The sequence below is a fragment of the Polypterus senegalus genome, chromosome 14 (genome assembly GCF_016835505.1).
Source record: "Polypterus senegalus isolate Bchr_013 chromosome 14, ASM1683550v1, whole genome shotgun sequence".
Taxonomy (NCBI): domain Eukaryota; kingdom Metazoa; phylum Chordata; class Cladistia; order Polypteriformes; family Polypteridae; genus Polypterus; species Polypterus senegalus.
The window spans coordinates 139,224,062-139,238,130 of NC_053167.1; the positions used below are offsets into that span (position 1 = coordinate 139,224,062).

At 46.3% G+C, this 14,069-nt stretch overlaps 1 protein-coding gene across 2 annotated transcripts in view; it reads right to left on the bottom strand.

The window, feature by feature from the left end:
• The window catches only part of pik3r3b (phosphoinositide-3-kinase, regulatory subunit 3b (gamma)), a 165,108-nt gene extending 151,881 nt beyond the window's left edge, over window positions 1-13,227 (bottom strand). For both annotated transcript variants that reach the window (XM_039734462.1, XM_039734461.1), the window contains exons 1-2: window positions 13,123-13,227; window positions 7,027-7,673 (exon numbers count right to left, since the gene is read on the bottom strand). In XM_039734462.1, coding sequence (XP_039590396.1) covers window positions 7,027-7,321 — 295 coding nt within the window. In that variant the 5' untranslated portion in view covers window positions 7,322-7,673; window positions 13,123-13,227. The remainder of the gene's footprint in view (window positions 1-7,026; window positions 7,674-13,122) is intronic.
• Window positions 13,228-14,069: the final 842 nt, after the last annotated feature.

The following is a 14,069-nucleotide window of genomic DNA, read 5'->3' on the forward strand; positions in this document are numbered from 1 at the left end:
GAGATGGTGACTTTAAAATGAGTTCATCAAGAACACTGGAACACAGTTGGAAACTTGTGAGGGGTAAATTTTGCACAAACATTAGGAGGTTTTTAAAGAATGAAAGACATTTGGAATAAGAGACCACGTAGTGTGGAAGACAGTAAGACTTTAGGGAGTTTCAAAACTCGACTTGATGTTTTTTTGGAATAAATAAGTGGACAATCCACATTGTTCTAATGATCTAATGTCACACTTCGCGAGTCAGTTTCTCGAATTCACAACGTCTCCACAGAAGAATGAACTGTCAGCAAAGGTTTGTGGCCACCAAGATCACCGGACCTATCCACTTGCGACTTTTACCTGTGGAACAATCTGAAGAGAAAAGTGTATGTCAATAATCCAAAGACATTAGTGGAACTGAAGGACAATATTCGGAGAGATATTGGAAAAATCAAAGCGGCCTGAGTTGTGTCGCGTATATAACAATATGGTGCGGTGTGCAGAAAAGTGTATTGACGCACACGGAGATCATTTCCCACACCTCCTCTAACCAGTAAGTGCAGATTTTTGTATTGCATTTCTTTCATTTTGTGTACGGGCTAAGAAACGTACGTCGACTTTGGATTCGGAGATGGTTCGGTTTTTCGTGTGCCACCCTGTCTATAGTAGGAGTGTGAGTGCGGAGCAGAGAAACTAAAGTTCTGAAAGAGAGAACGGAGGATAAAGGAGGAAGAAAGGGAGGCGGGAAGCTGAAAGCCGGGGTGTGAGCGAGCCAAGGCAGCTGAGCAGTGAGCCCTAGCTGGGTGTTTGGCTGGCACCCGGGGGTGGGCAGTCGGTCGCGGTCACACCTGCTGAACGTTAATTGAGGAGCAGGAATCGGGAGGCTGGGGAGGTGGATGACCAAGCATGAGCACCCTGGTCGCTGGGGAACCCAAGTCTCGGTGTGGGGAGAGCAGAACGAAGCCAGGGATCAGGAAGCCACCAGAGCAGCAGAAGGTAGAGAAGGTCAGCTGCAGGTAGGGGGACTCCAATGGTGCACAGCCTGGATGGGAGAAGCAGGGGAGTCGCCAGTAGAAAGAAGGCACTGGCCTTTGGTTTATAAAAAGGACCACTTCCAGCCATTGTTTTTACCCTCATTTTAAACTGGAGTTATTTTGGGGGATTTTAACCTCCACAATTTCACTTGTTTTTAACGGATTATTTATTTATTTACGTTTTGATAGCACTGCACTATTTATTTAGACACTGTTTTGTTGGATTATTTTAATCAAAGCACCTTTTTGCACCTTCCCCTTGCTTCGTGATGTCTTCACTGATTGGCTCATCCGGTTACATTACCGACGGTTCAAGAGCTCCCAAAATGGAGACGGGAGCCTGGAGCTGTGCCCACATCGTCACACTGAATCCCACTACTGACACCAGTGTGACCCTGAGCAAGTCACCTGACCTGCCTGTACTGCAGTGGGAGAAACGAAACGAAAAAAACAAACTGTACCTCAAATGTTGTAAGTCACTTTGGATAACTGAATGTAAAGATCTCAATGTACAGAGACAGCAAGATGTAAGAAGGTACAGCAAGGCGGCTCCAGAGACTAAGAGACACTCGCTGGGCCTGTGGGTATGCGGCTCTAATTAACATTATGAATGGACCCCGAGTCTTACAAGAGACCTCAGGGACACATCTGCTGAGGCGCGAGCTCTGCTTGCACACGTAGATTTACACTTCATCGCTTGGCTTGATGTGTTCTGTGAAGTTTTCGGAGCTCCCAGACTCCACTCCGAAATGCTGCAGTCTCCGTCACTTGACCTTTCACAGGCTCTCAAGATGGTTGAGGCCTCGACTCAGACTTTGAATGATTACAGGGACGAGTCAATTACTGATACCTCGTGGAGTGAACACCAGAAAAAAGGGAAAATGGCAGGTTGTTACAGTTACCAAAATGTATTTCCTTTATATTACATGTATTGTTCAGGTTCCACTTTTGAACATAACTCGATTGTGTTTCATTTATTGAATCTTGTGGGATGTGCAATATGCTAATTTCAGTCAAAATCATTTTGTTTAGTCCTCACCGGAAATCAATACACACCTAGCGGAGTCATCGTTATATATTGGTCATGGCATTCTGGCACAGCCACAGAAGGAGTGTTCTTGTACAACTCAGCTTTCAAATCCTGGCTGAAGCCTCGCGACTTCAGTTCAGCACACCCTGACTAGAGCTGCTGACTAACTGTGTAGCCTGCGTCTCTGTTGTTAGTCATTAGCACTAAAACATAAGTAACATCCATCCATCCATCCATCCATCATCCAACCCGCTATATCCTAACTACAGGGTCACGGGGGGTCTGCTGGAGCCAATCCCAGCAAACACAAGGCGCAAGGCAGGAAACAAACCCCGGGCAGGGTGCCAGCCCACCGCAGCATAAGTAACATGAGAGTTACAATTTGTTGCTGACCCTTCACCTATTCTGTTTCTCTTCTCGGTACTCAAATGTGACACTTGGTGCCACGGACCACCTGCCAAGTTGTTCTGCCTGCCTAAAGTAAAGTCATCTCTGATGGAGGATCGCAGGAATCGTAGGGATAGAGGGGTCCTTTCATCGGATTGGCTGACTCAGCACTGACTCAGCTGTGAAATGGCCAATAGGGAGAGGCAGCTTGATGGCCGAGGTCTCCAGGACTCGGAACAAATCCAAATCCTATTATGGGATATCATCTACTGTTGAATTCTGCTCTGTACTTGTGATATTTCTATTGCACTCTTATATTGTATTGATGGTTACTTCTGTTCTGTTCTGTGTATTGTATTGTATTGTATTGTATTGTATTGACCCCTTTTTGTTTTTGACACCCACTGCACACCCAACCTATCTGGAAAGGGGTCTCTCTTTGAACTGCCTTTCCGGAGGTTTCTTTCATTTTTTTTTTCTACAAGGGTTTTCTTGTCTTCTTAGAGAGTCAAGGCTGGGGGGCTGTCAAGAGGCAGGGTCTGTTAAATCTCTGGCTGGCTGGCTGGCGCGGCATCTAATAACCAGCTCGCAAAATAAAAACAAATACAAAAGCACCAGACATTATGATATAGACTTATAATTTGCACAGATGTGCTTTCTAAATTCAATCACACCCATATATGCGGGACGTGAGCGCAAGAGCCCTCGGTGCGCCTGCTTGCTGCTGCTGCTGCACTGAAGTCTCACACACAACCTGTCGAAAGGGGAGGGTGACGTAGGCTTCCAAATAAAGCGCATTTCATTCATAATATTGTCAATCCAAGCCCATTATGTCACAATTCATTTTTTCTGGGTTGTGCGAAATCGCAGAAATCGTTCGATGGGCGCTCCTTGCGCGAGCAGCATAGAGCAGAGTACAGCAAACAGGAAGAATAAAATCCAGCTCAATGACTGTGCTCGCTCTGTTCTTTATCACAGGTTAGTAAATTCACCATAACTGGAGTGCACATTACAGGCTTTACAACAGTAAAATATCGTCAATGAGATTTTGAACATGTTTATAAGAGTTTTTTTGTGTGGATATATATGTTTGTGTGCTAACTTACTAATGCAAATGAACTCGCGTAGTGGAGACTGGCAGGCGGGGAAAGTTAACCCGAAATAATAAACCGACTGCAGCTCTGAGAGAAAAGCTTTATGTAGTTGTTAGTGACCTGGTGAACTGATGACTGGAGATGGTACTAAAGTGAAAACTCTTCACACTATGACGAAATATTTTGGTGCTGTATAAATGTAAAATTGGATTTTGTCTCTGTTAGACATTACATTTCCAATAGTTTTATTACACTGTATTTTTTCATCGCTTATTAGAACGCTGGGGGGCAGAGGGGGGGCTCACCCAGGGCACCAAACAGGCTAGGACCGCTCCTGCCAAGCACACACTAGAGACAAATTAGGATTGACAATACATCTACCCTGCATGTCTTTGGACGGAAAACCACGCGGACACGGGGATTAAATGCAAACTCCATGCAGGAAGGACCTGGGAAGCGAACCCGGGCCTGTTTACTGTGATGCAGCAGCATTACTCACTGCGCCACCGTGCCACCCTATATATATATTTTTTATTGTTGGCTTTGTGTGGCAACGTTATTCTGTTTGAGTGCTATAGCTATTTCTGTTTTACTTTCTTGCATACGAAGTATAGGGGAAGTATTGTAATTGTCCAAAAATTCAATGTCGACATTTCGGCGAAACACGACATTTTAGACCTCCTGGAGTCCGAAAATACCATTTTTGGAATTATGTCTGTGTGTCTGTATGTAAACACAATAACTTGAGTACGTCTTAACGTCAACCAAATTTTGCATTTATTCAACTTTACTTTAATAATAATTGTTCAATATACAGTATTATAAATTTGATTTGATTTGTTGTTGATGGTGCTTTCATGTACATAACATAAAAAATATAATCATTGTCTTGCGGTTTACTCCTCAAAAATCCAACCCATATCTGAGTATATGAGGAAGTCCAGGGGAGACCACTCCCGATTTTTTCCTTTATTTTTCTCACACTAATCTTCTACACCTGCAGCACACTTCCACGCAAACCTTTTGATTGACTGTTTGATCCACCTTTTGAGGCTGAATGACGTGGATCCTCAGCCAATGAGGTTTGGGCTGGTGGGAGGGGCTGTAAGTTTAAAGCGGTGCAGCTGTGCCCCTTAAGTTAGGTACACACACACATCCACATACACCCCTCCCCCAAAAACAAACAAACAAACAAACAAACAAACAAACAAACAAACCAACCAACCAACCATTCCAACGAAACCAAAGAGATGCATGTAGGAGGCGAAGCACGGAATGGGAATGAGAATGGGAATTTTAAAGACTGACGGGAGCGCCAGTAATTATCATCTCAGCCGGTGGCTACAGAATTCCTTTTTTGTTTTTCCTCGTCTTTTTAGAGAGTCAAGGCTGGGGGCTGTCAAGAGGCAGGGCCTGTTAAAGCCCACTGCGGCACTTCTGGTGTGATTTTGGACTATATAAAAATAAATTGTATTGTATCGTATTTCGGAGGCGTACCGCAGAGGAACGCAGGGCGACAGGGAGTGTCTGAGAACGGAGGAGGAAGCCCAGCTGGCCAAGTCGACGAATAGAAGAGCGACTCATTCTGCGTTAACACCACCAGGCACGAGCATCGGGGGTCTGGGCGTGTGCAGGCGGGTGTCCGCTGCCCCGACAGAGTGTGCAGTGCTGACGGATGTGAAGACTCGTGGACGGCGAGTGCGTGTATTGTGCCGGGGCAGGGATCGGTAAAGACGACACTCCGAGGGATTTTCCCCTCTTGTCCCTTTTGAGGAAGGACCTTACGTGACACTCAATGACCTTGTGTGACTTTGTTACTTTTTATTTTTATTGAGACTGATTGGGATACGAGCGGCTCTCGGATATTTTAGTTGTGGGTTTTATGTATGAATGTTAGAGTTATTTAACGAGTTAAAAAAAGTTATACTGGTATCCTGGAATTATTGCTCAACCACAACTCTGGGATAAAAAGTACGTGAACAGTGGGAGTGCATCAGTGTGTGGAATACACTTTGGGTTTCCCATGCCGTATAAATGTGGGGTGGCGTAGTCGATTCTTTGAATATTTAGGAGGGGGATAAGGTGGGAATGTCTGGGTTTTGATACTTGGATACTTCCTACATTCGGGTGTAATTTGAACACACTAAGTGTTAAGTCAAGAAGGGCAGGGACATTTAATTTGCTTGCAAGGAACCATAAACATCGCAGAATACAACCGATCCTACAAACAAAATAAGAATATAACGAATAAAACTAAAAACGAGAATATCGTAACTTCTGTTAAGTTGAGGGCAAAATCATTCGATGTAAATATGTGGATACGTTAACGCTAGAATAAAAACCATAATAGGATACAAAGGTAAAAATGCCACCTGTTTCTGAAATAAGCATTGCATTGTCACTAAATGTTCACTAATTTTAGGAATAGTCTTTTGTTTCTTAATGCCTGCAATCCGTTGTGATTGAAACAATTAGAACAGTAAAGTCAAATGCATGTGGCTCCTCTAACAGAACAACTGGCCCCACGCTGCCCCCCACCCCATTTTTAACGGTTTAGATCCGCCATTGATCACCGGCGAGTGACCCTCAATAGGACAGCTGGCATCTCAGCCACTCGGATGTTCATCGGGGGCACGCGCTTCCAGCTGCTTTGTCGCTACTGGTGCTCGTGCACGCCCTCCGTATATACCACCCTATCTCCCCAAGCGCCCCCAAGGCAGGGGTCCAATCCCAAGGTTTGCCATTCGCGCCGAGAGGGGAGATGTGATTGATGGACGGGCTCTTCTTATGGGTGCTGCGTCTGCGTCCCCCTTACCCGCTGCTCCAGGTATTCCCGTGCCCATTTAGACGGTCCCATTAGAAGCGTACAACCCCTCTGAGGTACGGATCCTGAGCTTGCTAAAACACCCATCCATCCATTATCTAACCCGCTATATTCTAACTACAGGGTCACGGGGTCTGCTGGAGCCAATCCCATCCAACACAGGGCGCAAGGCAGGAAACAAACCACTGCAGGGCGCACGCACCACACACACACACCCCAAACACACACACTAGGGACAATTTAGAATCGCCAATGCACCTAACCTGCGTGTCTTTGGACTGTGGGAGGAGTACCCTGTGAGAACTACCTACTGCGGCATCGTACCGGCCTTGCTAAACCAAGACTAACGGTAAATTCAGACAGACAACGACCAGATGAAGATGCCAATCCAGATGCCTTGAGCTGTTAGGCATCATCCGTATAACCAACCACCAATACGACAAGCGGCATGCTCGACTATAGTGTAGGAGTAAGTTGTCGCCATGTTTCTACTTTTATGCTAATATGCTAGTTGTTTGGATTACGATTTCGTGCCATTCCTCCGACCAGATGGCACATTTATCTCCAGCTGTTAGTTTCAACTCTGAAATGCCCGCCTTATTCCATGCCAGTTTACTTTTGTTTCGGCGGTTTGCCTGTCATTCTAAAAGTCCTAATAAATCTGCTCGTACTCACCGGCCGGTTGACCAGCTGCCCCCGGAGTCGGCGGCACAGGTCTGGGTCTCAGTTTAGGGGTGGGCGGCAACATCCGGACCGGTCCGACATATTCCACGTAGGTGCCAGGGAAGTCGCCTTTCTCCTTGGTCCTCTCGTTGACCCCGTGGAGCCATCCCCGTGGGCTCTTCTCGTCTCCTTCTGGGCAGTCGCTTTTGCTAATGGTCAGCAAGTCTCCGGGCTGCAGCGAGATGTCCTCAGCGCGCTCCTTGTGGTAATCAAAAAGCGCCCGATATTGGACCCGATCGGAACCCATGTCGAGGGCTCAGCCGAGTCGGGACATGCTCAATGCGAAATTAAAAAATAAATATTAAAAATAAAAAAAAGCCCCTCGACGAGTCTTTTCGGGGCGCCCAGCGTGGAATCCAAGTCCTCGCCAGCCTGCGAGAACAGAAGCCAACTGTGCCAGGGAAATCAAGGCGTTGAAATCCCAGTGAACCTTTGGTGCCAGTTCTATTTTGGTTACAACGACCCTCTTTCACGGGTCCAAGTGGTGACGTGTAGAATAGCATCCATTTTTAGAGAGATACATCCACCTTTTCCAAAAAAAAAAAATAATCATCTGGACTCCTCCTTTGCTATGCCAGTCTGCCGTTCGTGTCGCTGACCTGCAAAACAAAGTTTCACAGAAGTCAAACTTGCTTGTATGGCGCTTTTCAGGGAAAAAAAAACCAATAAATAAAAAAGTCAATTTCAAAGACGACGTGCACGTTAGAAAAGAGAGCAACAGCCGATCCAGAGCGAACCAAAAAAAAAAAAATCTGCAGAGTTTCACACTTTGTACTCGTCGATCTCAGGCCTCCTGCTACGAACGACACAAAATCCTGCCGAAATGCCAAAAACGCCCACTTTGGCAGTGCATCTCTAAGCACTTGTAAAATATTCACAAAGGGAGGCAAATTTAGCTCGTGAAAGCCACAGCTGATACTTGAGCCTTGCAGCCTTCGGTTCGTAAATGAAATGAGTGCGCGACGAGGCCGCAGACCCCGAAGGGCTCTGCCAAGGGTAATTTCAGACATGCACGCGATCGGCTCACATTCGTTTCATCCCGGGGAGTCAGGACGCTTGTTTTCTGGAGATTTAGAAACCACAATGGCAGACTTGACCTTTGCATAAATTAGAAACATAGAGGGGGCGGCCGGAAGATACAAAATAAAAACAAGAGCGTCTTCCATCCGATTCGTTTTTAAATCCATCCATCCATTATCCAACCCGCTATATCCTAACCTCAGGGTCACGGGGAGTCTGCTGGAGCCAATCCCAGCCAACATAGGGCGCAAGGTAGGAAACAAACCACGGGCGGGGCGCCAGCCCACCGCAGGGCGCGCACACCAAGCACACACACACACACTCGGGACAATTTAGGATCGCCAATGCACCTGACCTGCATGTCTTTGGACTGTGGGAGGAAACCCACGCAGACACGGGGAGAACATGCAAACTCCACGCAGAGTGGACCCTGGAAGCAAACCCTTAAGGGTCTTCTAACTGCAAGGCAGCAGCACTACCCACTGCGCCACCGTGCCACCCTTTTTTTTCTTTTATCTTTTTTAAAGTTTATCCAACCCGCTATATCCTAACTACAGGATCACAAGAGTCTGCTGGAGCCAATCCCAACCAACACAGGGCGCAAGGCAGGAAACAAACCCCGGGAAGGATGCACACACACACACGGGACAATTTAGGATCGCCAATGCACCTGACCTGCATGTCTTTGGACTGTGGGAGGAAACCCACGCAGACACGGGGAGAACATGCAAACTCCACGCAGAGTGGACCCTGGAAGTAAACCCTGGTCTCATAACTGCAAGGCAGCAGCGCTACCCACTCCGCCTCTATGCTGCCCCATTTTTAAATCTGATTTATTTATTTTTTACATTTTTTTTTTCAAGATGCCAATGAGTGTGCCCACTTTAAAAATAATGGTCCAGGAATGGCACCTCACGGGGCTCCCTGTTGAACCCTTGCCTGGCAAACAACCATTTAATTCTTTGCCTGTGAAGCTGGTTTCCTTGGGCTTTGAGTGTTACTGTGTGCAGTTTTAAAATCAAGAACTTGTTGACAAATCTGCAGGGCTGGCACCAGCATTAAAGCGAATTAGGCATTTGCCTATAGGGTGCATATCATAAGGGGAGAAAACCCAGCCGCATGGGTTAACTATATCAAACACTCAGTTGGCACACTAATAAGCTTGACCGTACACCTGCTGAATTATGGAGCATGCTCTGCATATAAATCTGGAACTTTCATGTGGATGGATCCTTCGGGAACCGAAAATGGTTTCCTTGATGGCATCCCTCTGCTTTTTAAGAGTGTGCAGTAAACAAACCGTGTATCACTCGCGTCCATTCACATTTATGTCTTATGTCCTTTGATTGCTGGGAAAGTCTCCAGCTACCCTGTGACCCTGATCAGGATATACAGGTTTTGAAGATGGATGGATGTACTGGATAAACTCATATAGGGCAGCATGGTGGCCACCCAGGGGTTTGCATTCTGGGTGTTCCCTGTGTGGAATTTGCATGTTCTCCCTGTGTCCTCATGTTTTTCTCCCACACTCCATAAACATGCAGGTTTGGTGGATTGGTGTTGCCAAACTGGCCCCTGATGTCAGGACCATCGTAGCATATGGGCACAATGGGCACAGACCTGGTGCCCTCGGGAGCATAGGGGCCCACAATATTCCTGATGCCAATGTATGTTTCTGTTTTTTTTTTGTTTTTTTTTATTAAAACAGGGGCCCCAGGGCAACAGTTTTGCTTGGGGGCCTATGATGCTGGTAAGACGGCCCTGCCTGATGTGTGTGTTCACCTTGCAATGGACTGGTAGCCTTGTCCAGGTGTTGCTACTGACTTGTGCCCGTGCTTGAAGGGCTAGGCTCCAGCTACCCCATGGCACTGCTCAGGATGAGCAGGTTTGGAAGATGGATGGAGGGTTGGATTTACTTGTTTAGGGTGGCACTGCTATTCACAATATGGAGATCAGGGTTCATGTTCACTGTGTGAAGTTTACATGTTCTCCCCGTGTCCTCCAAGTAACCCAGTTCATAAACATGCTGGTTAGATCACTTGGTGTTGCCAACTTGCACCCTGATGTGATTTCACCCTGTGACGGACTGGTACCCCATGACACTGCTCAGGATAATTGGGTTTGGACGATGGATGGATGGATTTCCACATTCAATATTCTTTATTCATCACATGCATAGTTACAGAGGACAACACGCAGTGAAATGCATCCTGATCCGCTTATCAGAAACTAAGCAAAGTTAGAATATCAGATTAACAAAAAGTCACAGACTGAAAGATGACAATATAGTAGAACATAATAAATAAGTAAAATTATGTGAATAAAATAGAAGGTTTACTATCGTAAATTACTAACCCCGATGTCGTCTGTAATTGAAGAAATAATAAATAAGGGAAATAAACTGAAAAAATGGACAGTCTAGACGGAGCGGTCAGGAAGGCGTCTGAATGTGGCCGCGCCATCCTTCGATGGATGGATTTACTCATACGGGGCAGCCTGGGGGCAACTGGGGAGGAGACCTGGGGTGGATTGGTGTTGCTAAACTGGCCCTGATGTGTGTGTGTGTGTGTGTGTATTCACCCTGTGATGGACTGGCATCTTGTCCATGGCATTATTCCTGCTTTGCACCCAATGATTGCTAGGATAGGATCCAGATCCCTCAAATCCCTGCTCTGGATAAGCAGGTATGGAAGTTGGACAGATAGGGTTCCTCATGTAGAGTGGCATGGTGGCACAGCCGTGCCTCACAGTAAGAAGACCAGAGTTCTCATCCCAGGTGTTCCCTCTAAGGGATTTGCATGTTCTCCCCTTGTCCTTCTACTTTTATTCCAACAGTCCAAAAACAGGTTAGGTGGACTGGTGTTTCTAAATTGGCACGTGATGTGTGTAGGTGTCTGTGTGTTCACCCTGGGATGGGCTGGCATCCCATCCAGGTGTTGTTCCTGCCTTGTGTCTTATACCTGCTGTGGTGGGCTCCAGCTATACCCCATAATCCTGTTCTGGATAAAGTTAGTTTAGGAAACAGATGGAATAGTTAGTTGCATTCATTTTTGTTTAGTTCAGTTTTGGGATAAACTCCCTCCTGGTGACAAATAAAGTGCTATTTAATGTAAACATTTTTAAAATTAGTCACCAACAGGTTCAAAACATTGAAGCCTGTTATGTTAAACGTGCCGTTATTTTTCTTTTTATTATGTAATTACAAGCTCAGTGGAAGATGCTGTGACTTTAAAGTTGATTTCACTTTCGCTTGACTTTAACGTAACATGACATTGTTAATGTCATTTAGCCTGCTAGCAGTGACAGGAAACAGAGCTCTGTGTCTGTGTGTATTGTGGGGGTTTGGGTTCCAGACTGTTAGAGGGTCTGCATACACACACACACACGGGTGGAAGGTTTAAGCTAACACACACACGGGGAGAACTCTAGATTGATGATAACCACTGCGCCACCGTGCTGCACTTTTTTTACCCCCCTAAACACAATTAGACAAAGCTGGACGTTTTAGTGGTCCTCAGCACGTGCAAAGTCTCTACAATGGCCGGAGGTCGCCATGCTGTCATCGACATGTAAATCTCCCCTTGAGATTAATAAAGTATCTATCTATCTATCTATCTATCTATCTATCTAGACAAATGTAGGGCTCTTGAACAGCTTCGGCAGTTCTAATGTATAAGCAGGGTCCCTGTGGAGTAAATGCTATTCCATATGTTTTTAATCTTATTTTATTTTCGAAAAGTATGACATTATATTGGCTCGCTAATCAAACAATTAATAATATCATATCAGATACACGTGTTTACTTCAGAATCAGTAGGGAGAAAATAGAAAAAACTGAAATACAAATTAAAAAATGCAAAACAAGATTTAACGCCCACCCAACATCCATCCATTTTCTAAAACCTCTTATCCAGGGCCGGGCTGCGGGGAAGTTGGAGTCTACGTAGTAAGCATGGGGCGTCAGGCAGGAACAATCCCTGGACGGGGCGCCGGTCCACATGGTAAACACATACAGGCGCGCGCACACACACGCACGCACGCGCACACACATCCTACAGCCAGTTTAGCTTCGCCGACTCACCTAACCTGCCTGCCTTCGGGCGGCGGGTGCAAACACGGGGAGAAGCACACAAACTCCACGCAGCGAGCACCCGGCCCTTGAACTCCACTCTCTCTGTTGCACTTCCACTGCGCCACCGTGCCGCCCTAAACGTTACTCGTGACAGTTTTAATAAATAAGTCCGCGCACGTATTAAAGAATAAACGTGAAGGCGGATTTAGCGTCAAGTTCGCTCTCTCAACTGACAAGTTTGTCCAAACGTTTGTAACATTCTGCAGGCGCGTCAGCCATGTCCTACAAAAGCTTCGCCAGAATGCCCCGCGCGTCCATTGCTAATAAAGCCTTTCTTGACGGATAACATTAAAACAATCAGGGCGAACACACAAACTGAAACCTACAAAGAGACGAATCGGTGGAATAAACAGCACCGTTTAAACGAATTAGGGGCTGGCACTTTGTCGTTGTTCTTTCTTATGTAATAGCTCAATCACAATTCCTTTAAAATGTCTCCGCCATTCCCGCCCTGCTCTTAATGGGCATTATTGACTCGTTTGACATCCCAGTTTTGCTGATGGCTCGGTATAACGCTGCATTGTAACGGCATCGACGGCGCGTTCACCTCCAGCGCAGATCCGCTCCTAAAGTTCTTACGAATAGACGGCTGATTTCCGTTATCTTTATCGCTGAGCTGGTTTTGTGCAGCTGAAATCCACGCGCTCTTCAGTAAGGACAAGAACAAGGTTGCTTCTTCTCTTTTTTAATACGTAAAATCAGTTCTTCATAACTGTTAGGTAACGTGCACGGCGCTATATATCTTCCTCGTTCGTTTACGGTGTTACACGTGCTGTCCCTTGCATCCCCGTGGATGACGGCGCATTCTGCATTGCTGCCCGCTGCTCCTTACAAAGACGAGACAGAAGGCAACAAAACCCTTCGCGTGTCCTCCAGTTTGACCAGCAGCGGCTTACCTTCTCCCCACCGAATGTCCTGTCCTTTGCGGGTCCACACCGGAGCTGGAGCGCACGCCGTAGGCTTGGTCAATGCGGGTGCCGCGCAGCGCCCTCCTCACGCAGTGCCGGGGACGCGCTGCGCCACTCTTTATACGGCAGGACTCGGAGTCCCACCCTCCATCAGTGACTCCATCACTCCCACTGCAGCGTGCGCACGAGCCGCCACATTAGCACGGGGGGCTGTCGTAGCGGCGGCGCTTAGGGCTCTCTGTAAAGGCGTGCTGTCAGTGGCGCTAATGCGGATATACGGTGCGGGGTCGAGCGGCAAGTTTTTTGGGGGTTACAAGGCTCGCCGATCAGAAGACATCGGCGCAAAGGAGAGCGTTAAGCGGAGTTGGCATGGTCGGTGTGCTGTAGTGCGGAAGAATAAAAATAGAGAGATAGAGAAAGGAAGGGGGGGGGTTTGGGGGGGTTCTCCAGTGTTCCGTTCTGGGGGTCTGCCCAGAGAATTAGACACGAGAGTTGTCCAACAGTTTGGGATTCCTTTCTTTACTCAGATTGTATTCTCAACTCGAAGGTAATTAAAAATAAATAAATAAAATCCATTATGGGAAGATCAAGAAGCTGCAAATGCGCCCAACTGCTTCTTCCAAGAATTCAGTCTCGTGCAGTATCCTTAGTCCAAATCAAGATTATTTACATGACCCATCTATTACTTAAATTATTATTTCGATTATAATTAAAGATCTTCTTGTCCTTCAATGTTTTAAACTTTTAAAAATAAAATGGTGTACTTACATGCAATTCTTCACACTAAGCTTTCATGTTGATTTCTCATTTGGGTTTCTGGGGCCATATTGTCCCAGCCGGGATAAGAAAGCGGCTTCTAAAACGCAGCATAAAACATCAAGTGTGCATTTGTGCTTTGGTTTTTATGTCGAATACTAAGAGTTTAGCTTTGCACA